General features: G+C 39.0%; 1 protein-coding gene across 1 annotated transcript; it reads right to left on the bottom strand.

Moving 5' to 3' along the window:
• Window positions 1–244: 244 nt before the first annotated feature.
• LOC149298217 (muscleblind-like protein 2) lies at window positions 245–26,196 on the bottom strand. The gene is made up of 8 exons (XM_089487666.1): window positions 26,023–26,196; window positions 14,261–14,425; window positions 10,061–10,261; window positions 9,204–9,440; window positions 7,427–7,480; window positions 5,772–5,922; window positions 1,371–1,465; window positions 245–316 (listed from the first exon to the last, which is right to left on the bottom strand). The coding sequence occupies exons 1-8, from the start codon at window positions 26,194–26,196 to the stop codon at window positions 245–247; spliced, it is 1,149 nt and encodes a 382-aa protein (XP_089343792.1).
• Window positions 26,197–26,392: the final 196 nt, after the last annotated feature.

The raw sequence follows: 26,392 nt of genomic DNA, 5'->3' as shown, positions 1-26,392 counted from the left end.
GGAAAAAGGTTGCAGCGCAGGTCATCATTTTTTAAATGAGACTCCTAACGCCAAGCAGCCTTTTCGGGCAGCTCCGTCATCCTTCTGTTCAATGAAGAACTTTGTTCTGTGACCACTATCTCCACGGAAAGCAAGGTGGAACAGCACTCAGTAGAACTCTACAACAGGTATTAAGATTTTATAATTTGATGTACATCCTCAAAAAGTGTGTTTGTAAATTGAGATGAATACTAGAAAGAAAAACTTACTGTTCTACTGGTAACAGCTGTGATACGTGTATGGTGCTATTCAGTTCATCTATTGAAAATTGGGATATCTACAGTGGGAGAGACTTAGAATTAAAACACTTCCCTGCAGGTAGTTCTACTACGGTAGTTATGCCACGCATGGATGGCTTATATTGGAGAAGTCGGCTGTACGCTACCTTTCTTATAAGTAATATAAGTTAAGGTAAATGACTGCTGGCCTTCTCTGCTTCCTTACAATTTCTAATACGGCTACAGAAAAGCATACGTTTATCGATTAACTTGATCAATAGAACTTGATCTTATCTGACATATCTTACTTTTTTGGACTTTTCAGGTACAGTAAGATTATGTCTTAAAAAGTACATTACTAAATATGTTTACATTTGTTAAATATTACACATAGGTCCGCGGAAAATAATAATTAAAATGTCCCCATATATCTTGTGTTTTGTGTCCTTAAATTTGCTGGAAAGTGACATATAGGGAAATAGTGAGCTCTATAGCAGGTAACAATTCATTGCTAAAAATATCACTGAACAATTTTCCTAAAATATTACTCTCATGTTCTGTTGGTTAAATAGTAAGTTTTCTCCAGGTGGCTTTTCTCTGTTAAGTGGGAATTGAGTAACATACAGCAATATGTAGGTTGATTTATAAAAATTATACAGAGAATAAAAACATTCTTTTCTCCCCAAATCTGCTGTTCTGTTTCTATTTAGAACATGATGGCCCTGAATGTCTGACGACACATAAAAATTGTAACTGTATCTCACGTACAAAAGGCACTGTTGCTGTATCATTACAGGATGATTTCATTTCTGTTTAGCAGAAGGAAGAAATTGCCACAAGCACGTACCATATGCATCCAAGGACAGGTATGATTTGATAATTTCAAGTGAGAATGACAATACTGGACATTCTTTATTTTGCTACCTCCAAAATAATTATATATCATGTATATATAATATAAACACATGTCTTAACTTACATTAAAAAAGTATAATTTTATATTAGGTGGCAAATGATACTACTACTTTCCCCATCCAAAGGGTGCATATGATGTTCTATTTGTACAATATGCCAGGATTCTACATATGAAATAAAGCTATTTAAAGGCCAAACCTGATTGGCTGTAGCTGTTGCAGCGAAGGGCACGCTGGTGGCAGGTGTTGTTGCTGCAGACACAGTGGTGGGCGTAGCACCGTGCATCATGGGAACTTTCAGGAGGGAACCATGGAAGCGACATACAGGAGGGTGGAGGGTTAATGGTAACCATAGCAACATACGGTGGATTGGAGGAGCGTGGTAGGTATCACAGCAGCAAGCCATGTGACATCACCATGAAGGTTACACCGGGAGCAGCATGCAATCACAGTGCAAAGCAAGACAGCGTTATCAAAAGAAAAGAAAAAAAAAAAAAAGAGAAAAAAGGGAAAAGCTAATTATAATTACGGAAACTAAAACATTTCAAAACACAGTACATTTATAAGCACAGAAATGATGTGTGTCACCCTACGATCGGGAAAATAAACATAACTGTCACTCTTTATTCCTCTGGGGAGCAAATTAAAGGGGTATTCCTCACTATACTAAAGAGAACCACCTTTTACTATTTATTGCACTATTTCTTTAAATATGGCAATGCTATTTTAATACAGATTCTACAGATGGAAAATGGCTTTATCTTAGAAACGACTTATCTGATTTATCTTTAAAGTGTGCTATCGTAAAAATGGTTTGGAAAATTAAAGCCATAGATTAATAGTGTATACAAAAGCCACAAAGTCACATTTTTTTTTAGCACTGTGTTATAGAATACTGATAAACAATTATTCACATGCGTGCTTCTTACTTATCTGCCTGCAAACAATTCAGTATGATTTATTTGGTTATCAAATATTCCACAGTGAGCTCCATTTACAATCTTATACTGTGTCGATATATAAGGACATGTACCAGCAATAATCACATTGTGGACTTCACTAAATTTAACTTGAGCCCAAATCATCTGAGACCCCCAGCACCTTGACCATGGTTTAACTCTACTAAAACATGCCTCATGGAAAGAAGTTGTTGTAAATTCCCACTAAGTATACATCTTACTTTGTACAGTAACACATATTGACACACAGCTTCACAACATAAATAATACAAATAAATACAATACACAAGCATGTCTAATTTCTTTTGAAGATTATGAGGTTAATCCAGCCTGGTGAAACTACAATACGACTTTTGCAATTATTTTCTTTTATCTATTTTTTATATGAATATTATGAATTATATAAAAATCACTTATATAGTGCCAGTAATTTACCCAGAGGTTCTTACTGTACATAAAATCAATATTTTCATGAAAAGGTTAACAATGTGGCAGTGTCATTATAGTGCGTGGGAATGTGAAGGATGTTGCTATGACAAACTATTGAGTCCTTATGTTGACCACGCACAATGATGTAGCTTAGCGTTTCAGAAAAATAGAGAATCCCCCCCCCCCCCAAACAGAGTGAGATGATAAAAAGACAGACAACAGGAACAGATAAGCTTCATTGTCAACAGTAGGTTCTGAAGCATACAAATATTCATTAATGTAACTGAAGTGTAGCAATGGGGAAAAACACAAATTCTTTTAATATACAAAATCCACTCGATTTTCAGTGATCATATTTACACAAGGAGCGAAAGTTAATGTTTTGTTTGTTTTTGGCTCTGTCCTGGTACAGTAGCCCACAATAAAAGTATCTGCTGAAATCCAGATGGCCTCGTTTTTGTATTCCAATTTGATTAACATTTTAACCTGGACTCTTATATACACTTGCACACAGCTCCGAATACTCGGGTGAGAATGGCAAGTATAATACATACTAAAGATCACCCAGGTTAGTGAATGCTGCTCTTGAATTGAAGTCTGCTGAACAGTTTACAACAAATGTGAAGACTATAAATATAACTCAAAACTCTCCAGGTTGAGCACTGCTTCCTTGGGCTGGCTCTCTCTTTCTCTGGGCAAGGCAGTGGTGTTTGGCCACACCCACTCCCCACCCATCTCCTCTTCTACTCCCAGACTAGTTGTGACTGTATGGGGCTAGCCCCGCCCATCACAAAGCCACTCCCTCATAAAGTGGTCGTGCTCTGGGAAGTTCCCAGGGATGATTATGGAGTTCATGTATACAGAGCGTTTCTAGAGCAAATGGTAAAATTGGTTCAACTGCCGTATAAAGTAAAGGAATGTGTCTGCTCATTGCTCCACTGTTACCATTTGCACCAGAATTTCTCTTTTTTTTTTTTTATATGCAGAACGTACAGTTTTACGCAGACAATACAATTCAAATAGTAGCATTACTGTTTCTCTTGAAGAAATACATTAGGAAATTGCTATCCATCTAAAACTTAACATTACTTCTTAAGTTGTGTTAAAAAATATATCTTTGTACGTCTGCAGTTGGAATACTTTTTGGTCTTTTTTTATGTGCTATATACTGTGCAATGGCAAGAAAAAGTAAGTGAACCTTTTGTCATTACCAGCATTTATGTAAAAAATTTGTAATTCGATATAATCTTCATCAAAGTTACAATAATGAACAAACACAATCTGGTTTAATTAATAACAGATTATTGTTTTCTTCTTGCCGATATTGAATACATCAAACGTTCACATTGGGGGGTAGGAAAATGTACGTGAACCCACAGACCAATCACTTCAACAAAAGCTAACTGGAGTCAGGAGTTAGCAAACCAGGAGTCTAACCAATGAAACAGGATTGGAGGTGTGTTTTAGAGCTACTTTGACGTAAAAACACTCAAACATTTTGGGTTTGCTTTTCTCAAGGAGCATCTCCTTGTGTCAACCATGCCTCCGAAAAAAATCTCAATAATTGTTGATTTGCATAAAGTTGGACAAGGTTACAAAGTAATCTCAAAGAGTTTACAGCTATCAGTCCACAGTTATACAGACTGTTTATAAATAGAGACAATTTAGTACTATACTTAAACTCTTCCTAGAAGTGGGCACAATGCAGAACGCTCAATAAGATAAAGGCTTCAAGGAATCATTGGAACAAGTTAACATCTCTGTTCATGAGTCAACCATATGCAAAAAACTGAACAGGCACTAAGTTCCTGGCAGGACACCACAGAGGAAGCCGCTGCTCTCCAAAAACACAATGCTGCATGCCTGAAGTTTGCCAAAGATCACCTTGACACTCAACAATGCTACTGGGAAAATGTTATGTGGACCGATGAAATTTTATGTCGCCATCATCAAGGGGGAAATTAAATTATCACGGTATCATACAGGACAATGTAAGGCTGTCTGCCAGCTGAAGCTCGGTAGAAGTTGTGTAATGCAGCAGGACAATGACCCTAAACATCAAAGTAAATTTCTATAGGATGGCTTAAAAAAATGAAAATCCTCAGAGCCCAGACCCTAACTTATTAGAGATCCTCAGGAATGACCTCGAGAGAGCTGTTCACACCAGACATCGTATAAGCAGTTCTGTAAAGAAGAATGGTCTAAAGTTCCTCCTGAATGTTGCGCAGGTGCGATCTGCAGCTACCGGAAGCGCTTGTTTAGGGTTATTGCTGCCAAAGTAGGTTTGACCAGTTATTAAGTACAAGGGTTCACTTACTTTTCCCCTCAGCACTGTGAACGTTTAATGGGTGGGTTTCATAAAGAAATGAAAGATTATCATTATTCGTGTGTTACTAGGTTAAGCACATTGTGCGTTTATACCTGTGACTTAGATGGAAATCAGATTACAACAGTACTTGTGATGATGCATTTAGCTATGAAAGGGTTACATTTTGCTTCCTCTTCCTTGTAATGATTGGCACTGCGAACTGTACGTCTGACACGCAGTCCTCGTCACTGAGATGAAATGCTAAACAGTGTAGTTCTTGCTTATGTTACTTGTACAGATTTACAAATCTTCACCCATGTGTACACAGACAAGTCAAAAATACATAAAAATTATTAAATAAATAAAAATGTTCTCTCAGTGTCAGGTTGTCATTTAGGATAGGTAATAAAATGCGTTAAATCAGGGCTTATGGGGAAAAATGTTTGAACGCAGTATCAGAGGTCAGATATTGATGGAATTCCTCTGACAATGTTGAACACTGGGATGTGGCGTACAAACATTGTAACCGGTTAACATCAAGAGTCTCCCAAATGAAAAACGAGAATGAGATGCGGTTGCGAAAAGATGGGGCTTTACTCGATTCCATATTCAGAGGTCCCAAATACTGACTTTTCTTCTCTATGCCACCCCATAATGGGGGGGGGGGGGGGGGAGAATACTTTGTAGCCTCTTACACAGTATTAGGTGACCTGCCATACCATGACATAACAAGGCTCCAGTAGGCTCTGGTGACTTGAGCAGGAACCAGCACAATACTGCAACCGTGTCAAGGTAGATAAAAGAATACCGTTAATATAGGACTGCCCTACGGTTGCTTTCTTCTGAAATATTTTTTGTATTACTGCTGAATGAAACCAAGTTTCTCCATTATAGCGTCTCTTACCTGTGGGGATAAATGTAGGTTGTTGTAACTGCATATTAGCTAGAGCCTGTTGGTAGTGGAAAACAGATGGGTTGAACATTGTGGTAGCTCCGTTGCTTTTTTCAAGTGCTGGCCTCTTTGGTAAAGGTTGAAGTGCTCCGGGTTGCAGCGCCTGCAATGGATTGAGAAAGAAAGCATGGAGATCTAACCAAACACAAAGAATATGCACACATCTCAAAATCCGATGTACGCAACCACCTGTGATCGAATCATTGTCCCAAGACAGGAAACAAAAGATCAGCCGAATAAGATAAATTTAAGGTAAAAACAATCACAACTGCAAGGGGGAAAAAAGGGTTACTATGAAGGAGACATCAAGAAGATTGAGCACGCACACAAGGAATTTTCCAGGTTTAAGATACAACAAGATATTGTGGGCAACGTGATTTTGACAGCAATATGAAGAAGTTTTGATGTAAATAATTCATGTTAAGATAACAAAAGAATGCCAGAATTCATTCACCTAGCGAGCAAACGTTGTTTTATTATTGCAATAAAATATGGATATAGAGATATTGGCTCAAGATATCTCATAAGCTGAAATGGACATAGGCGAGCATTCACTAAGATAGCTTGGGCAAGGCAGCAGTCGTTTCATGCAGAATGCAAACTAAATGTTGAAGATTTGCCGTTTAATGGTTTAAGCGGATTGTAGATCATAAAAATACAACCCAACTCAGGCAAGTCTGACAGAATGAAAAATGGCAATGGGAATTATGTAAAAAAAAAATAAAAAAAATAATTATATTATATTTAACCTATATTTAATGAATAATGTAATAAATTAAATCCTGTGGCCCACAACCTTACTTGTTTGCAACTCTCACATTGACAAAACTGAATTAAAGTCTGAGAAAAAGCGCAATGCTTGTGAAGAAGAAAAGGTCTCCGCCACACAGCAGTAATTGAAGCAATGGAAACTAATGCTACAGCTTAAAAAAAGAAAGAAAAAACAAAACTCCGGTTTGCAGCCCCAAAATGGTCTCGTTTCATAGCATCTATTGGTTTCTGAAGGATTTTCCGGTGCGTGCCACTGGTACGAAATTATATAAAAACGCTTGACAATTTTTTTATTTTACGAAGAGGCATTTGGAATTCTGCTTCCAATGGCAGTAGCTGTAATAAACTATAGTACTTAAGGTATACAAAATGAAGTACATTGTCAACACCATTTAAGAGGGCAGAAAATATAAGCAAATCTACAGGACAGCTGCCTGAAAAACTGTGAGTGAAAAAGTATTGGCAAACCGACACATCCTACTTGCCAATACTGCTTTGTATTACTACATGTTTTATGCATGAATTATTTAAATGGATTATTCCTTGACAGTCTGGTCTCCAATTCCTTTACACAGGGCAGAGAGATGAAATGCCTGATAATGAATATTTGGTGAACTCAATTAGAAGTTTGGCAAAAAAGCTGTTAATTACTGTATCTACCATATTAGTAAATAATAATAATATATACTGTTATCACTTAAGTAGATCTGCTAAATTGAGAGGGCAGGCAGACAGACTTGACACAGATGGGGGCTGCAAACCAAGAGTTGACATAAAATGTAAGTGAATGAGTATCAGAGGATCACATGCAAAAGCAAGGTTGAAGGTCCAAGTACCAGGTGAAGGGATGCCTTGTGGGGTCGCTTCAGTGATCTGACAGCTGGCTGACTCTTAATTAGCAGGCAGGGAGGACATGATGGCAGTGGGTCAAAAGGGATCAAGTGCAACAACAAAAACAGCAAGCAGAGGTGCGTCGTAAGGAGAGCGACAATATGTGGACAGGTGAAGAGAAGGGAAAAAAACACATTATATATCAAGAAAGACAAAGCATGCGTGTGTAATGGAAACTATAGTTATTTGAGTGTGACACAAATAATGAGGCTTAATTCATACAACCCAAAGCAGCAACCCATCCTAGTGAAATTCAGTCTCTTTTTAACATTATATAAAGTCCAGCACGTCAGGAAGCAGTTTTGTCCTGGGGCGTAAGGCTGAGAGAAATGGCTCACAACTGCTGGATTGCCATGATTTTTTTTTTCATTCTGGAATATGGCTTCTGTATATTTATATTTTCTGATAAACTGTGCATTACAAACAATAAATAAAATCTAAAAACAATGAACGTAGATGAAATCACGATTGCTGCTTTAAGGTCTCACAAAAGTAAATCAGGTTAATGAACGGCCTGTGCTGCGGAATGTGTGCGCTGCCGCCTGATGAAGGATAATGGAGATGGGGTATGGGACATGTGCTATTTTTGTTACTGTATGGCACGAACACTAGATTACCAACGAGCATTGAGGAAACATAGAAGAAAAGCCTGATCCCCTTAATTTCGAAATAGGTAATCACGACACTTTGGGGTTGAAAGAAGAGTTGTTACTCCTTGACTTCACTATACATTAGGAAGGTCCAACCTCACCGAGCTTCTGAAGCAGGAAGCTCTTGACTGGCCTTGTAGAATGTATAGATCAATCGGTGATAGTTATACAGTCTCCTCACACATTACGTGCACATTTTGCAAAGCCAGCTCAAAATGTACCTGCTGGAATGAGGTACCAGTGTTGGGCTTTCATAATGAATAGCGAAGGAGATGAAACCATAAACCTCTAACACTCAACTTTTCAGGTGCGAATCGTGTTAAATGGCACAACTGCTAAAGACTGAAGCAAAATATTAACAAAATGTCTCTGTTTTAGTTAAGCCAATAACACATGCATAAAGAACACAAACAACAATTTTATAGTATGTTAAGTATACATATAAAGGAACTTATAAAAAAAATATTAATCTTTACTGTCCACCTTTCTAGAAAAACCTACTTTATATGACCTGTCTTGTTTCTGTTCTCACTAATCTTCTTTAACTTCAGAGGAGCTGGACACATTTATATAGAGTCCTAACCCCAGCCTTGTTAAACAACCTGTCAAAGGCATAAATGCCCAGTTGTGAGAGTGCCCACAAATAAATGTATGGGGCTGGTTGTAATAGGCAGTACCTCCAAGGCATTCACCATGAGAAACAGAAATGTGTACAAAGCTCTGGGGTAAAAATAAAAGCCCAGTTGGACACCATCAAGTTTAATCATTTTATTTTCTTCCTTGTATCTACAAAAGGTAAAATAAAAGTATGTAGAAGAAAATCCCTTTTCGGTGACTGAGCATGATGGCAATTATAATCGGTGGCAGCTGCACTATGAGAATTTGCATTTCCCGCGGCCAACAACAGGTATCTTGAATCACTTTTAACGTGTCCAGAAATTGTTTCTTTGTTATGTGCTGTATCTAGAATTAGGTGTTGGTTCAAACCACCATCCTACCATCCCAGAAGGGCAAAAAGCATTTTAATTACCCTCCAGACACTTGCACAGATGCTAACAGGGTATGCCCTTACCATGGCAGCTGCAGCTGTTTGGTTCACCTGGTGCTGGGCTGCCTTTATTTTGGCTTGCAGGTGTGCTGGGGGGTGAAAGTACTTGCATTTCTCCCTAGAGCACCGGCCTTTGATGTAATCCATACAAACTGTTACAGTGTTCTCGTTCGTGTCGATCATGGCAATATCTATGGGGTGTGCGTAGCGACAATCATTCTCTCCACGAGTACAGTTGCCACGCTGGAACTCTCTGCAAACCTTAAACAGAGGTAAAAGTTGTCTGAAGCTTTTTAATACGGAATAAGAAACAAATAAACCCAATTGTGTTCTGTACATAGACTCTTTTTGTGTTTATTTCCTCCTTTTCTGTTTTTAAAGAAGTCCTCCAATCCCATTGTCATCTTAAATGTATATTGAAGTACATTTTGCATGAGCTTTGAGGCACTTCATTGCATGCAAATCGCTGAAGGCATTCTGGGTTAGAAAATGAGATTTCTGTATAATGTAAGCTCCTCCCCCCAGCTGCCCCGACCAATACCAGGGAGCATTCATCAGTGCACATGTGGCACACGCTCCTATGTTAGTCAATTAGCAGCATCCAATCACATGTAAGCTATTTCAATAGTGGTGTTTTGCTAGAATACATGCAGTATTGACGAGAAATGATTTACAATGTGAACGAGGAATGTTAGGACAAGACGTTGTAGTCTAAAACTAGAGGGTCAGATGCTTAGATGCAAAATGAAGGACCAAATGAGTTGGTCCCTGCCGCCCCCTGGGATAGATGATCGTAGGGATAAATATAAGTCCCAACACCCAAGATAGATGGTCGTAGGGATAAATATAAGTCCCGACATCTGGGATGTGCTCCCAATTACCTCCAATTTGTCAGTGCGCACAAGCTTCTGGGCCACAGAGCCTCCGGGTACTGTAACAGCTGGATTACCAGAAACCAGGACAGGCGTATTTGGTAGAAGCTCTGCAGGAACCAAACCCATCCCTGGAGAAACATGGCTCAGGTACGGGCTAAAAGCCATTGAAGGACTCGTTGCAAGAGATGGGGTCACAGAGAATGTAGTCTGTTGGCAAGAAACAAAATACCGCATTATTTCAGTTTTTCCATTAAACCCATTAATAAATGGGAATCTATATCTAGAAAACCATTACATTATTAATAAGAGATGGAAAATGGACTGCTGCAAATGTGTTATAAGCACCGTTAGTAACAAAGCTGCATCATCCAGCAACCAAAGCAATACTAAGGCAATTGGTACAGCACATAACATGTTCCATTATTATTATTATTACTATTAATCTTTTATTTCTATAGCGCCAACACTTTTCAAAGGGCTTCTTACAACACAAATTCAAAGAGTACAAACCTTTACGGCTAAATGTTTATTTTTTAAAGAATTCAACAAAAATTTTATTTTCTTATCACATATTTCAAGGGTTGATTAAAAGGCGCAGTCTAGTCTAGGTTAAAGCATATAGGAGTCAATTTGGCATGAATTCTAATGCATTTTACTGCATCCATCCTTTAGTTAATGGAGTTAGACAACGAGACTGTCTCACTTCACGTTGCCTTTATCTGCTCCTCCTGAATCCAGGAAGAGTTAACAGGAAGCATACTTAAGTTCATTTCCTGAATACGGTCGGTTCTGCTTCCACTGAAGTGTATATCGGAAGACAATCACGTGGATGCTATATGCGTTTTGTGAAAATACAGGGCTGGAATGGTCCTTTAAAGACAATTCAATAACAATGCACACTTGCACAGTATACAATTAAGGAATAATACTGCATTCTTCCACCCTAAGAAAGCGAGGAAATAGCTCATTGGCCCTCTTGCACATATTGAATTAATACATTATTTCTTATTTCTGCAGATCGCCACCAAAAAAAAACCGTTTGCTTTTTATATTACACATACAATCCATTTCCTCTCCATCTATTTAAAGTTTCGCTGTCTGTAATATCTTAATAAGCAGTACGCTGTTATGTCTCTGATTCCTAACATATGCTGCTGACTGCCAATTTTTCAGATTACAAATGTTTATGTAAATAGATTAGGAGTTGTTATATAGATACGTGTATTCCTGATTTAGCCGTGCTCGCCATAGGTAAAGGAAAATGTCCTGCTCGCTCAAAACACACAAAATGTTACTAAAATAATTCACGTGAAACCAAAAATAGGTTGCCATTTAAAGTGCACTAGTCATCATAAAATGCATTGAATAAAATGTTAACTATGCACCGTGCTAGCAAATGTATGGATTAGCTATTACCCTGAACTGATATTTTCTATGCCATCTAGATAATGGCATTGAGATATAAAAAATATTGCTGTTGGGTGAGCAGCATGCGCGCCTAGAATGCTTGTGTCTCAGAATTCATTTATTAGGACATCCAACAGATTCTGCAGATCAATGAAGCATGACCACAATCTATATAACCCATCTATCATGTGACTTAGACCGATTAAAAGCCAGCCAAGGTGATATAAGCACCAGCATGGTATAAGCTGACATTAATGGATCTTGGAAGAAACTTTAAACTTGACAATTAAATCCTCTTTTAGGCTTGTATTCTGAAGAAAACCCTTTCCTTATTGTACTAAGTACCTGAAAAACATAAGCCAAGAATGCATTGATCTGTGTGTTAGTTTAGATAAGGGTGTGAATAACCACCTGTTGTGCTTGGAATGGAGGTTCCATAAATTAATTGCATATGACCAGGTACATACTGTATTTATTAAAGGGACACTACAACCATACTTCAGGCGTATGATAAATGAATGTTTCCTTTAGGTTTTCTTGGTTTCCCCTGTAAATACATGGGGAAATTCAGCAGAATCCCTTCGTATACTTTTGCCCCCAGTCAGTTCCAGCGCTTCCACCGCGATTGTCACAAGACCTTTCCTGCAACGGATTGTCTGCTTCAAGCGATAATTGTTGGACAAGGAGCTGCAGCTTCCCCATAAGTACTCAATAGTTCACCCTAAATGTTTACTCTAACATCTCATCATCCTATCCTGAAAACCAGAGCATGGTTACACAAACGGGCTCCGAGAGGCAACAGTAGGAAGGTATCTATAGAGGGTATCTGACTGGCGCGTCCGTACCTGATGGTATGAGTTAATACTATTGAAGGATGTCACTGTGCTATCTGACACGAAGGTGCCATTCCCAAATAGCACTTTTTTCCCCATCACCGTGCTTTTTTTTGCAGTCCTTCATGTAATTAGCTACCAGACAGCATGTCTCCAAACCCCTAACATAATTAAAGTCATGTTCCCTGGGGACAACAGAACGAGAGGGCAATGTCAGATGAACAATGTCAATGTCAACGGGGGGGACAGACATCTGTACACTGTATTGGTTTAGTAAGTCTGGCCAAAAATGCATACTTCCTGAATACACATTGTAATACACCAACGATTAAATCAACATAACATGATTAGTAATCAATGTAATTATCAGAGCAATTATCATCCCTAACCTTACTATATATTTCAAGACTCCACCTTCTATTAAGTGGGAAGTCCCATCGTTATTGTTATTATTATCAGTATCATATTAAAATACATTTTATTTTTTTAAACCAGCTCTAGCTTTTGCATTTTGTAATGTTTCCGCCAGCCGCATATTAGCTATTTGTAAGTTTGTTCTCGCTCTGTTATCTTAGCCCAATCTACTAAACAAACACCCCCACTCCTTATCATATGGCTTGCGCTAAACTATAGAATGGGTCAGTCTTAATGAATCATGTTTGACAAACTGATTAATAAATAAATTATGGTGGACAGCATTCCCATAAAGAATAAGCTTGATGCGGTGCTTCAGTAGGGAAAGTCACTCAAAATATCACATGACTGATAACAACGGCCGCCTCGAGGTCTGAAGTTAAAGGAAGTTTACTGGAGCAAAATGAAGTAAAACCAAGATTTGTCAACGCGACCCTACTTTACTGAATACAGCTCTGTATTTTATCTTCAAGGAGAAAAATATTTTCCTTGAGACTTCCCCTTTAACAGTAGATAATAGAGATTCTCCAGTTCTATTCCTGAACCTCTGTATTGTTACAGGTCAACTATGTGACTATTCTAAAAAAAATTTATTAAACAGGAAATAAATTCTATTTTTTATATTGATTTATTTGCTCTTGTGGGGAGTCTGGAGACCAATCTTGGCCATCATAGAGGTATGTGGCGTATTCCCAGAGCCGCTTACAAATAGTTTAATGATGGGCTATTTGTTGTCCTGGTGCAGTTGGCTTTTATTATAAGGAGAATAGGATTTATTTGAATGCCAATCTCAGAAATGCAGAGTGATAAATTTATTCAGCCGCTGATAATTACAAACCTGCCGTACAAGTAACTTAGCACTTAGTGACATTATCTTAAATTGCTGTTTTCCCGGAGCCCTTGTTCGGGGGTCTGATGAGTTCCGAGTGCCAGTATTTAAAACTAATGGAGAGCGCGCAGAAAGGTTTGAGGTTAAATGCAATGTATGCGCCCGGTGATTCGTGTTAAGTACAGCCGTGGCAAAGAATTATTTTCCTCACTCTTATTAATTCTTCAGACGTAACCTGCCACGATTCAACGTACAACATGCAGGCCACGTAAAAAGAGATAGCAAAAGACAAAACACATTGGAGGTGTGTAGACATTTCAGGCTCGATGGGGCCAGTATACAGGGTCATATATAAATTGTATGCGGCACAAAACGAAGAGATCGTGCATTTGGAAGATTAGTTAACCCCTAGATTTTAGGGGATGGATTTTACTCTCAGCCATTTCTTAAGTCAGATTCCCCCCCATGTGCCATCAGAGGCGCGAAACGCATTAAGCTTCCGTCACCTTGACTTTTTCTTTCCAACGGATGTTCACGTGAGCGTGTTCTATACACAATAAATCTTTGAAGCAAGTAACTGCTACCTTGGCTGCACTATTTTTCTTCTGAGCAGCCTTGTTTCATTATCTGTGCTTCCTAGCATCAGACTAACGCTTCTGACCAGATCAATCTGTATCGTGCCCTATAATACTCACAAATGGAATAGTCCTCTAGGTTACTTACGATTGGTTGTAGCTGTGTGCCGGGAAGCATGAACTGCATCTGCTGCGCAAGCATGGCGGCCGCTGTCTTCTGCTGTATAAGATTGTTCCGTCCGTTGATTTCTAGCTGGGTTTTTAAGTGTGGGGGAGGATGGAGATATTTACAGTTCTCTCTTGTACACCGACCCTATAGAAACAAAAGAAAAAGATTTTAGTCTGCAAACTGAAGCATTAGGTTTCTTATAGTTAATTGAAAAATCCTTCCAAGTCAATAACACTGGCCTTGGTGGGAATATAAATTCTGCAATAAATGGCTCCTTGTAGGATACCAGTATTGTGGTCTCTTATCTTGTAGGTGTGCCACCAAATAACTGGATCAGAACTGCAACCAATTTAATGATATCCATTAAACTTGTTATCATGGTTGTTTTACACCAAGACACTGTAAATTACCGTCCTTTAGCAGTGAATACACTGCAGTACTTCATTATAGACTGAGCTGAGCTTACAATTTAGAAATAAAGGGTTTCTGAATGAATACAGCAAAAAACAGCTTTTAGCTTGGATGGTCCTCCCCAGTAACAGGTCTTGGCTGGGCTTCTTGTTAAAGCTCGAACTGTTGAGTTCAATGCCATAATTGGTTGGCATCCGAGGTTGGCTTGAATAAAGAATCCAACACTTGGATATACAATGGCACTTCTGTTTTATATATCAGTGTCCTGGAAAAGCAGCTAGAGGAACAACAGTTTAACCTTTTAAGAGCTACAGCACATCAGTTTCATCAACATCACAAGATGTTTCTATGTTTATCGGAACACAATGGATTGGCAATACAGTATTGTGTTTTAGGCGCCTGTAAAAAAAATGCTTTTAAAGAAGAATGCTTTAAAAAAAAACAAAAAACAAAACAAACAAAAAAAAACGTTAATAGTTTATTTTTTTATCATTTAACAAACTGCAAAGTGAGTGAACAGAAAAAAAATCTAAATCAATATTTGGTTTGACCACCCTTTGCCTTCAAAACATCAACAATTCTTCACTTGTCCATAAGTCAAGGATTTTGTAGGCATTCAGTTATGTGTATGATTAAACAATTTAAGAAATTGGTTGACAATCATGAAATGAAACAGAAACAGCTGTAGTATGGATAAAACTGGTTGAGGAAAAGCTAAACTCACTAACAAAGTGAGGTTGCTGAGGACCAAAAGTCATATACCATGAATAGACTGAGCACAGCAACTAGACACAAGGTGGTTATACTGCTTCAGCAAGTCTCTCCCAGGCAGAAATTTAAAGGCAAAAAAAAAAATGGTTTCCAGGTCTTCTTTCCAAGATCGGAAGATGTCCAGCAGTGCCGTAAGCTCAGCATTGGTAGCGTTTCATCCTCGGACCCAGGCATCACAATGCTTGCTGAATACCCGCAGCCACAAGCTATGCTCTTACACCTTTGTGGCTGAGTTTGTAGGCAGCGGCCGTGCGCCAACACATTGGTTACATGAGCAGAAACAAAGGTACATGGGAGGAATTTCACCGGTTTAGGCCTGTCCAGCACGTGCACAGGAAATCAAGACCATTCTGCATTAGCAGCTGGTTCAGGGTTGAGCAAGGAGGCTTCATATAGAGCTAGCCAAGTAAAAAAAAAAAAAAAAAGACAAAAAACATCACAGCTACTCCTTAAAAGAAGAGTTTCCCAAAGTTTCATGTACCACACAGGTGTGGATCTGCATACCATACTAAGCATTTTTCTTTTAACCCTGAGTTTCAAGTAGGTCATGTGACACTGAATTATAAAGAGCAGGCTTCTCCAGCCTGTGGTATGCATACCTCATAACCACATGGAACTCATCCCATCCGCCTTCAATTTAAGAGAAAGGAAGCACATAATGCTATGGGGTATACTTGATAAAACATAACTCCAATCATTCATTTTTGAAGTGTCAAATGCTTGTGTCTGTCTTCTGAACCTGATATCTTTTAAGTTTCTTTAATTTTTTTTTACCAAGCCATATATATTTCACATTTAATATGCTGCCCTACATTACATGTAATATATAAACTCACAAAAAGGAGTCACTCAGCTATACATCCTGTAATTTTTGCTCTGATGAAGACCATCCTTGCTAAAACTTTGTCATACGTTATGTTTCTCATTGCTAAACCGTTTGTGTGGTATATTTTGTTTTCTTTATCCTACTGCAATACGATTGGGACACAGGGATTGTTCCTTTGACCAGCGGCAACTAAAGTGTTTTTTTTTGTCTTAGCTTTTTTCAACAGATGTGCTTTTTCTACTCAGCTATACATCCCACATACTGCCAGGCAATAACACATAAAATGCATATGTGCTAGGAAAACGTGGCCTATTTAATGATTATACATTCAGTTACTTAGGTTAAAAAGTTGGGTAACTGTTAAGGATCTCTTCTGACCAACCCAGGAAGCTGTAAAATAGAGGGAGGTCTGGCTACTGCAAGACCTCTAATGCAGCTTTTATGTGGCCTTGCAGTGGTCCCACCTCTAACCACGCCCCTCCTGGGTGTAGCCACACCCCTGCTCACCTGAAGTCACACCCCAACCTCACAAAAAAACATTCCCCTAGAAGAGGGAGAGCTCCAAGTGGCCTAATGTGGGGAAAATCTCGTCTCACACTGTAGTGTGATGACCGTGGCTCATAACACCAGTACTGCAATGCCTATGGGGCTAACTGAAGCTAAAATTCCCACTCTCTTATCAGTATGCATTATCAAGGGCACATCCCAGTGAGCTTCCCTTGCAAGAAGGGCTAAGCTGGCCCCGTATAACGAACTTTGCATTATGCAGGACCACAACCACCATTTCTGCAGGATAGGCTTGCCGGTTTACCCTTGATGATGTATAGTGATAAAAGGCGGATGTGTTCAACTCCCGCTTTAGTGAATAGACCCCTTTGTCTAACATTGTGTGGCTTATCCAGTTTCTTTGGACAAAGTAAACCTACAAAGTTACAAGCCCCTGTAACAATGCTTAACGGATTAGGAGGTTGCATAATACTTTATTTTTATAACTCTGCCGACAAACTGTAAAATACCACTAGTCTTACTGCAGGTGGTAGATTACCTTCAGGAGTTTTTACATACCAATCTGACATAAGTGGACCTTTCACATAATTATGAAAGAAACGAAAAAATGCATAATCTAGTAGGAATCTGTTTGTATTCCTCTCACCCCACCCTTGGACATGCAGTAAAAGTGCTTTCATTGTAAAAGGTCATGAAAGACATCACATTTGGAAGAACAGCCATTCAAAGAACTTCTTGCATATAAACGTGCATTTGTCTAGCTTTATGTGGCTTGTACGCTGTTACTGATAGTGTTGTCTTCCGATTTTTATCATGCAATTCACTCGACTTTGTATTCTATGTGTAGAAATAGACAGATCAATAAAGTGATATTGAATTAGGCATGATGAGCCTTTCCAGATCTGATCGCTGAAGATGAGATCCATTTGGCCCATCTACTGTGGTCATTTTCTAGATAATGTATAGCCCTAGACTCTATTTGATTTAAACCTTTTTATATTAATTTATAAGGCAAGATGACGACCTTAACAATTTTAGTTCCATACTGTTGTGCCCCCAGGATACTGAAACAGACCGAGGGAAAGTACGCTGCAAACGTTTTCCTGAATGGTGAGCAAAGACACAACAGGATGGAACTGAACTTGTTAAGGAGATCATCTGGCAGAAGAATATAAAAAATCAAAGAGTCTAGGACTACACATTATCTAGAAAAGGACCACTGGGCCAAATGAATCTCACCTTCAGATTTGATGTTTTATATAACTTAATGCAGTTGGATCTTATGTTATCTCCAGGTGAACTATTTTTACCATGGGTGCTAGACCTGATGGACCTGGTGGCAAGACCAAGTGTAGTCTACAGAAGCCAGATCACAGTTTCAATGTATCCTTTCCAGTCTGCATAAAAACCCAATTTTAAACAGTATTGTGTCCCCACATTCTATACATATGTTGATGCCAATGGGTTTCATCACTATTTCTTCTAGAACATTTGACTGAGTTCCTCCAAAATGTACCAAGCTTAACGTCAGATATGCCTGTGGCACTTCCAGGCTGCTTAAATCAGCTAACGCATTGCTAAAACAGTGTGTGTGATCAGCTTCATGTGTATTAATACCGTATTTGCTCGATTATAAGACAAGGTTTTTTTCAGAGCAAATGCTCTGAAAAATACCCCTTGTCTTATAATCGGGGTCGTCTTATAATCAGACCTCAAATAGGTCTGACTATGAGACGACTAAGATCCAGATCCCCCGTAGCTGCAGGGGACCTGGATCCTCCTGTCTCCCCCCGCCCCACTTACCGGTACTTCTGAGTCCCCGGTGTGTAGCTGGGGCAGCGTGCCGGTGCCGGACCGGTGCGGGGAACTCTGATCTCTGACAGCCGGGGAAGGTCTGCGCGATGGACGCAGACAACCCCCCGCTGCTAGCCACACCTCCTTCCGGCTACAGCGCAAGTGCGTGGGATCTACACGCTGCCCAAGCTACATGACAGGGAAGTCAGAAGCACCGGTAAGTATGGGGGGGGGCGGGGGAGTGTTAAATGGGGGGCATAAGGCATTTCTGGAGGCAGAGTGCTCTGTGAAATGCCTTTTAACCCCCTTAATGCCACTCTGCCGTCAGAAATGCCTTTTTAACCCTCTATACGCCACTCTGCCTCCTGAATGCCTTAAACCTCCCTATATGCCACTCTTCCCCATAATATGCCTTTTAACCCCGTTAATGCCAGTGACATATAGGGGTATAAGGCATTTCTGGAGGCAGAGTGGCACATAGGGGGTCAAAAGGCATATCATGGGGCACAGTGGCATATAGGGGGTATAAGGCATTTGTGCATAACTGGGGGGCAGGTTGGAAAATAGAAGGAAATAAAACCAAAATATTTTTCTCAATCATAGCTTTTATTAAAAAGATAGTTTAGATGAATTAACATTTACTGGTAAAACTTTTTTCCTATAGGGTCGTCTTATATTCAGGCTTTTTCTTTTTTTCCCCTAAATTAATATTCAGATTTGGGGGGTCGTCTTATAATTGAGCAAATACGGTATTTATTGGTCTATATAGCGCATTCATATTCTACAGTCCTGTACAACGGTTTAAAAAAATTTCAAGTAGCGTTATCCTATAACAATTTGGACAAAAAATTAACAATGCCCTGTTGAAATGGCCATATATATATATATATATATATATATATATATAATGTTTGTGGGAAGAGCTTTTAAGGTTTTTTCACCCCCTGTCTTCAACATTTGTTTTACTCTTATTTCTCCCCATTCACGTTAATCTGGGAGTTCTGGCCTTCAGCGTGTGATATGGTGTGAAATGAATGAAACAGCTGCATTTCCCAAGGTTTGTCCCTAATGTTTGAGCAGATGGCCTGCTTACATTGCAAGTTATTATTAGACAGACTATTAGTGCTAATAAGGTCATTCCGAGTTGAATATATACACTGGCTGTCTGGGAGGGATAAGGGAAAAGAATAATTCTAGTTGATAAACGTTAATGAGAAAGATCACACCCTTTAATGAAAGATTTCATATATACGACACTGCACACATTTCTGGAATCTTCCACACGTCTTAAAGACACAGTCAACTTTTGTATGCAAGTTTTGACCCATTGGAATTCTGATATAGTGAATTTAAAGCAGAAGGAGTTCTGTCTGTATTCAATCGTCTTAAAATGACCTCTCACGTTAAGAGAGTAGATGCCTTAACTTACTTGATAAAAGAAATGTACGGTGACATGAAATATGTGGAGTTGTGAACGTAAACTTGGCCTCAACTGTACAAAGTCTCTCATGTTTTATGTTTGTTAAGCTTTGTTCCTAATATGTTTACATGTCTACAACTAGACTTTTTGTAGAACATCTGCTACCAATAGGTAGAACTATACAAACTCCCAAAGCAGCTATTGCAGGCACATCATTTCATGAGAATGTTATGATGGAGCCAACTTCCACTAGCCATGGCGCCAAAATTCTACAAAATGCCAGCTTGGAAAACTGGAATTGTAAAACTAAAACAAGTTATCTTTAGATCATAAACATAGGATCCACCTTGTCAAAGATGGAAGCACAAGGTGACAGCCTCAAGGGTTTCAGTGCACAAAGAAGTCATACGTATATTGGATTCTCCTGGTGGCAGACATAATAAAGGAACAAGTCCTCATCTGTAGGGGAAAAAGGGTGTTACGTCCTCTGAAGAACAGCCTATTAACCTAATGACATTTTAAAAACGTTGGATTACATAGAAATTCATAGCACGAATCCAGTAAAATTAATCTAGGCCGCAGCCCTGTTGACAAACCCCCTGCACTTCAAATTCATCAACTAGAACATAAATCAGAAAATGGATTTATCTGTAAGATTAATAGTCTATAACGTGCATTCATACCTGCCCACAGGTAACACTCCTGTATATGCTAATCATAATCTCCACTAAAATACTTAAATTTACCGCTAAATGTAACGGACTGTGACCAGCACTTGCAGAGTCCTCATTTAATGGGAATTCAATAATTAATATGTATGTTCAATTGTACATATATGATGCTGTGTTTTTAAACATATGACTCACACATTGCATTTATAGAGCGTCAGCAAATTCTCTAGTACTAACAAAGCTGGTCACACTTAGATAAAAAAAATGGAAGACTTATTAAGAAATATCCCTTTAATATGACAGGTTTCTCTCACTGAACTCCAATGCCTCTAGGAAATATAAATGTAAGACTTACATCTTATAGATGACCAGTAAGGTGTGTTTTCTAACCCGTGACTCACTATACAATAACAGCATCACTCAATCACTTCTCATGGAAATACAAGTCTATAAACGGAAGCCCCATGTATAAGCAGAAGTCTTGCTTCAAACTTCAACCACTCCAATCACCTTAGCTAATGATACACCTCATTACCCACGGGACATCATCAGGAAACCTAAGCTTATGTGATCCTAAGTGACAGCCCACAATTGATTTCTTTTGTGTGTAATGGATATATGAAGCAATATTAGATTTTTATATGGTGACCCAAATGGGATCCTATTTTTTTTTTTTTTGATATGCCTAAACGTTTCCAAGGTTTTTTCACACGCTCATTAGCATTCAGATCTAGGCTGCCTAGAACCAACGTGACATTGAGATGCCCACTCCTTGCTGGGGGAAACTAGTGGTGGGGCGTTCTGTCGTACAGGAAGTGAGGTCTGAGTATACTTTCTGATTCTACTTTACTGAGTAGAAAGCATCTTGACCAACAGAGATTTAAAGGGTTATTTACCATAAAACGTATATATTTGAAGGCATCTCCCCTGCATTGTTTTTGTAATTTTGCATCGATAAATCCAGCTCTACCGAGTTACAGAAAGCCTTGCAATCTAAACTATTTGTGTCTTCCTATCTTAAGGTTGATTTATATAACCACACAACAGATATAACCACCCTTATCCCACCCTATGCTTCTTTTGACTTCTGGTCATTCTGAAGGTGATAAAAGGTATAGCGCAAACTTGCCTCTCCAACACTAAAAGTTTGACAATGGCTAAAGGTTCAAAAGGAGCATCTGATTATTGTATCAGAAGAGACTGCTTGATACTACTACTTTATGATTTGCATATGCATTGGCCTGATCCATCTAGATGTTGACAGAAATTAACTGTGAAATGACAGCTTTCCCAGGGTTTCAGTGTGTCGGACACAGGGGAATATTACACCTTTAATTAAAAAAACAAAAACACCACTTAAAAAGGCTTTGTAAACAGGACACGTGCAAGAGATGGGTTGGGTATGGATCAAAGGGGCTGTAAATATTTAAAAGTTTATAGGGCTCGGTAAAACGTTGGCGAGGCCTGCATTGTATGAATAGGGGTCTTCCACAGAACCCATGAAAGCTGGAGCTCAGACACATACCTGCTCTGCCTAATGAAAAACACGTCCCTGACTGTAACAACCCGCAAGAAGCCGTCTAGAGCACAAATCTCTCTCACAAACCCTCTATGTCCTGCTTGATTTAGAGCTCATTCAGATGGTCGGAGCAAAGCGACTTTAGCAATACCAGAAAAGCCAAGCAACGGTCTGCTGTATTGATTTTTAAATGGAAGCTCTTATGACATAAAGCGCCTAAAATCACTCCCATAAAAAAGGTTAAACGTTGTAGCAAAGAAGCAGGCCTTTTCTGCGTTACATTTAGAACACGTTGGCCAACGGCTATGCGGAAATCTGGAACATACGCAGGAACGTACCAAGAAGCATGATTTCCAACCAATAACTGCGGTCAACAATATGAGGGGTATAATGTAGAGGGGTACATCGTGGGTATCGCAGTAGCTGTATTCAGATTATTACTGCTTTATTTAATATGATCAACACAATTACAGAAATGGATGAAACCTGAAACTTTCTGAACGTATGTTCTCCTGTTCCATTTAAAATTTTGCTTTGCAGTGCCAGACCACAATACCAAGTCAAATTTGTTGAGCTTACAGCAATCAGGTGAGCCATAGGGTGTGCTTTCACAACTATTAAAGTAAACATTAAATTATTAAAATGATTAAACAAAATTATGGACAGAATATTTTTTCTTATGTTTTCAGAAACATTCCATGGTTAGAAATCATTAAAAAAAATTGCAATTTCCTCTGATTATTATTCCAATACTTTAGTATAATCATTGCACAGTAAAGAATCCCACAGGTACACACTACAATCCACAGCTCCACTGGAATTGAAAGAGTTAACCGTGCGTGGCCCTTCATCGGATCCAATCAAATGGGAAAGGGAGGGGGGGGTCCGACTGAACAATGACAATGAGTGTTCTGTAAAACAATGTTACCCTATGTGGGTCTAGGCGCAGCAGTAGCTATAGCAGCTTTGAACACCACAATGGTTTTCGCCCCACAATATAAATGGACTTTATGTACTTTATTGTACAGGGAATCGTGACGAGATCTGGGCCGAGGTTAAACATTCCTGGGTGATCCTCCCAGCTTCCTGATTAAAGAAAAACAGCAGCAATTCAGGGAATAGTGAAGACCAACAATACACATTTTTTATCTTTCGTATGAAATAACAAATAAGGGGAGGAAGAGCCAGGATAGGAACGCAGGCACCGTTCACAAATATTTATTTGCAAAACATTCTTCACATATTCCTGCAGAAACAGTAAAATAGATTTTGATTGGCTCACATAGTTTTACTGAACTGTAACAGTGCCCTCCAGATCTAGTCCCCTAGATCCTCATTAAACTCCCCCCCCCCCCTAATAAAAGAAGGAAATCCCGCAGCCAGCGGCTTCCTATGGGTTTCAGTGGCATTATGGTGACCCATAGCCAACGTGAATTCTATGGTCACCGATTCTTCAGAATTCAGTGGTTTGTGGAGAAAAAAGTAAAAAAGTCAAAGAAACTACATGTCAGCTCTTTAATACAAGGGTGTTCCATCACACGTCATTCGTTTTCTGGAAATACTTTTGCCAAAATTCTGCTGATGGGATACAACTGTGATTGTTTATTCTCTCTACACATAGCCTGTGCACACATAATATATATATATATATATACCCAAACCTAGAAGTTAGTTGCATGTTGGGGTCAGATAGTATCCAAAACTAGAATCCAACATCACCTATATCACCACAAGGTGTTTGGAAGGGTTTCAGGAAAAAAAAGGCCTCTACGCTATACTCCAAACTCAACGGTCTTCAGTTTGCGAGACACCACTGGAACTTCAAACGGGATCGGGTTCTATGGTCAGATGAAACAAGAATAGAGCTTTATGGCAATAAACACCAGAGCTGGGTTTGGTGTACACAGAGAGGTAGCCACATGGTAAAATATCTCATGCCCACAGTTAAATATGGCGGTGGCTCTAATGTTTTGGGTCTGTTTTCCTGCCAGAGGACCTGGACAATTTGTTAGGATACATAATAATATATCTCTGGATGTTTTTTGTGTGTTTTCTCTTAGTCATAGCACATTTAAGAACTCTTGAAGAAAATACTTTATTTTTTTTATCATACCTGCTATGCCTACGGGTCATAAGTACAGCTCAAAGTAAACCCATTAATCTTATTTCAATTGAAATATTCAAGCCAACTCTGGACCTAAATCAAATGTTTCAAGGGTAAAGGCATGGCTTTTTCTTCCAACATGTTTTGCAATCCAAACTTTGGCAGGGTGCAATGTTTGCTCATACAATACTGGAATGAAATTGGCGTTTAGACTCCACATACTGGATCTCTGTTCAGACAAAGCTGCAGGAGCTTGCAAAGGGGTTAATAAAGCGAGTGCATTTATCTCCGCACATCCTGTTGGCAGACTACATGGGTCATAAAACATTTGTCTTTACAAACTCTTCTGAGGCTTCCGACCAGCAAAATATTTACTGCCAGACCTGCAAACAAGCCGAGATATCAGACTCTTTGTAAATAGGGGCAGGCTGGCAAACACTTTGGCAACGTGATTTTTTTCAGTGTGTGCCACCCTAGCCATTAATCTACTTTACAAGAGTTTCACACTTTTAAGCGAGCATCAACCAGTGGGAGGAACCCAGAAAGTATTGGAGCAATAAGTAATGCAACATAAAATGCTGGTACTCAAAGGGTTATTATCTCCTATTGGGAGTTATCTACTAAGTGATTCCAGCACAAAGCTGGTGCACTCTTTTTAGGGGCATTACAATGGTTGCCACAATGGTCAGATCACCTCTCAGGTGGTCGGTTTTTTTTATACAAAATCCCCGCGCCCATACATTTTACTAATCCACAGATTTAAGTACAGATATATCATCCATACTGAAGAACGCCAAGGCCAAGTTATTTCTGGATGCGTATTAGAAACCGCAAAGCTGCTAGGATTCACTTGGATCTCAACTCTCTGCCCCAAAAGAGACAGCTAATCTAGGTTTTATGCAAAATAAATACAGCAGATATTCACATAAACCATCCAATGTTTTAAATATGATTTATGTTCCAAGAACTATTTTACTTTAAGTTAACGTCATTTCCCTGTTGTGGCATAATTGGTAATCGCCCCAAGTAGGGTTTTTTGCCTACTTCTGGATCAACGTTAGAAGTGGGTATATGTGAGAGGTTGAACTTGATGGACTGAAGTCTTTTTTTTTTTTTTTTTTACTATACTATACATAACATTGTTGCCAATACGGCTAATTGGGTTCCATGTATTGGTAATACATTTTTTTCATTCTTTGAGTCTCGAAAGGTGGATGTTTGGCCCCACGTTGCTGTGGATCATGTGCAATTAGATTTCAAAACTTCCAGAGGTCTACTTATTGGCCAGTCACGGGTTAGAGAATACGACGGGCCTTTCTACTGAATAACCAAGTCAATACCCCCCCCACACACAGAACTGACACAAACCCCATCAGTTTGAACATATTACTTTCCCCTATACAATACTTTCATGTCAGCTGATCTGTTCAATAAAACGATGTTTTGCGCATTAGATACTATGTTATTGCATTTTACGTGTATCCAATGCGCTTGCGATATTAGTCAGTAACTTTTTTTGTGTTATAATCACATGAATGCGAATGCTTTTCAGGGACAATTACAATTTAATGTAAAGTGTCACAGAGGCACACACAAAGACTAGAACAAGTAAAAGGAACTTTTAAACAAAAAGAAATCAGCATGGACTCTTATCGTTAATAAGGTTGGTGGAATTTTTGCGACAGAACAGATCCAGCCAGCGGAACGTTTGCCCTTACCTTCAAGGAGTCAAAGCAGGCAATGACGCGTCCATTTTCCACGTGGCAACTCCGTGAGGGGTGGGCAAACTTGCATTCTGCGTCAGATCTCGAACAAGTGCCTCTCTGGAATTCCCGACACACTTCCAGCGTCAGCCATTTAGTGTCCCGCACCAGGGAAACATTAATAGCCATGATGTAGACAGTCTTCCCAGTTGGAAAGGAACAACCCTTTTTTTTTTTCTGTTACAATCTTTCTTTTTTTTAAAAACAAGGGATACGGGACAAAGGTGAATTCAAGTTTAAATGAATAAAATAACTCCCAAAGCTTTGGTTAAAAACAAAAAATCAGCACTTATTTTTTTTTCCTTTTTTTTTGAATGTCAAATTA

The sequence above is a fragment of the Sceloporus occidentalis genome, unplaced genomic scaffold (assembly GCF_023333645.1).
Source record: "Sceloporus occidentalis isolate IW3139 unplaced genomic scaffold, rSceOcc1.0.p SCAF_34, whole genome shotgun sequence".
Taxonomy (NCBI): Eukaryota; Metazoa; Chordata; class Lepidosauria; order Squamata; family Phrynosomatidae; genus Sceloporus; species Sceloporus occidentalis.
Note: the sequence above shows the minus strand (reverse complement) of the source record. Positions and strands in the feature narration are given on the sequence as shown.

What these genes read in the sequence shown, in the direction of transcription:
- LOC149298217 (XM_089487666.1), bottom strand. Translation starts at nt 26,196, where the DNA reads ATGGCTATTAATGTTTCCCTGGTGCGGGACACTAAATGGCTGACGCTG. An exon ending in CCTGCTTTGACTCCTTGAAG is followed by an intron (nt 14,426 to 26,022) that starts GTAAGGGCAAAC and finishes TTGTTTCTATAG; the next exon opens with GGTCGGTGTACAAGAGAGAA. An exon ending in TGCGCACTGACAAATTGGAG is followed by an intron (nt 9,441 to 10,060) that starts GTAATTGGGAGC and finishes CCTCTGTTTAAG; the next exon opens with GTTTGCAGAGAGTTCCAGCG.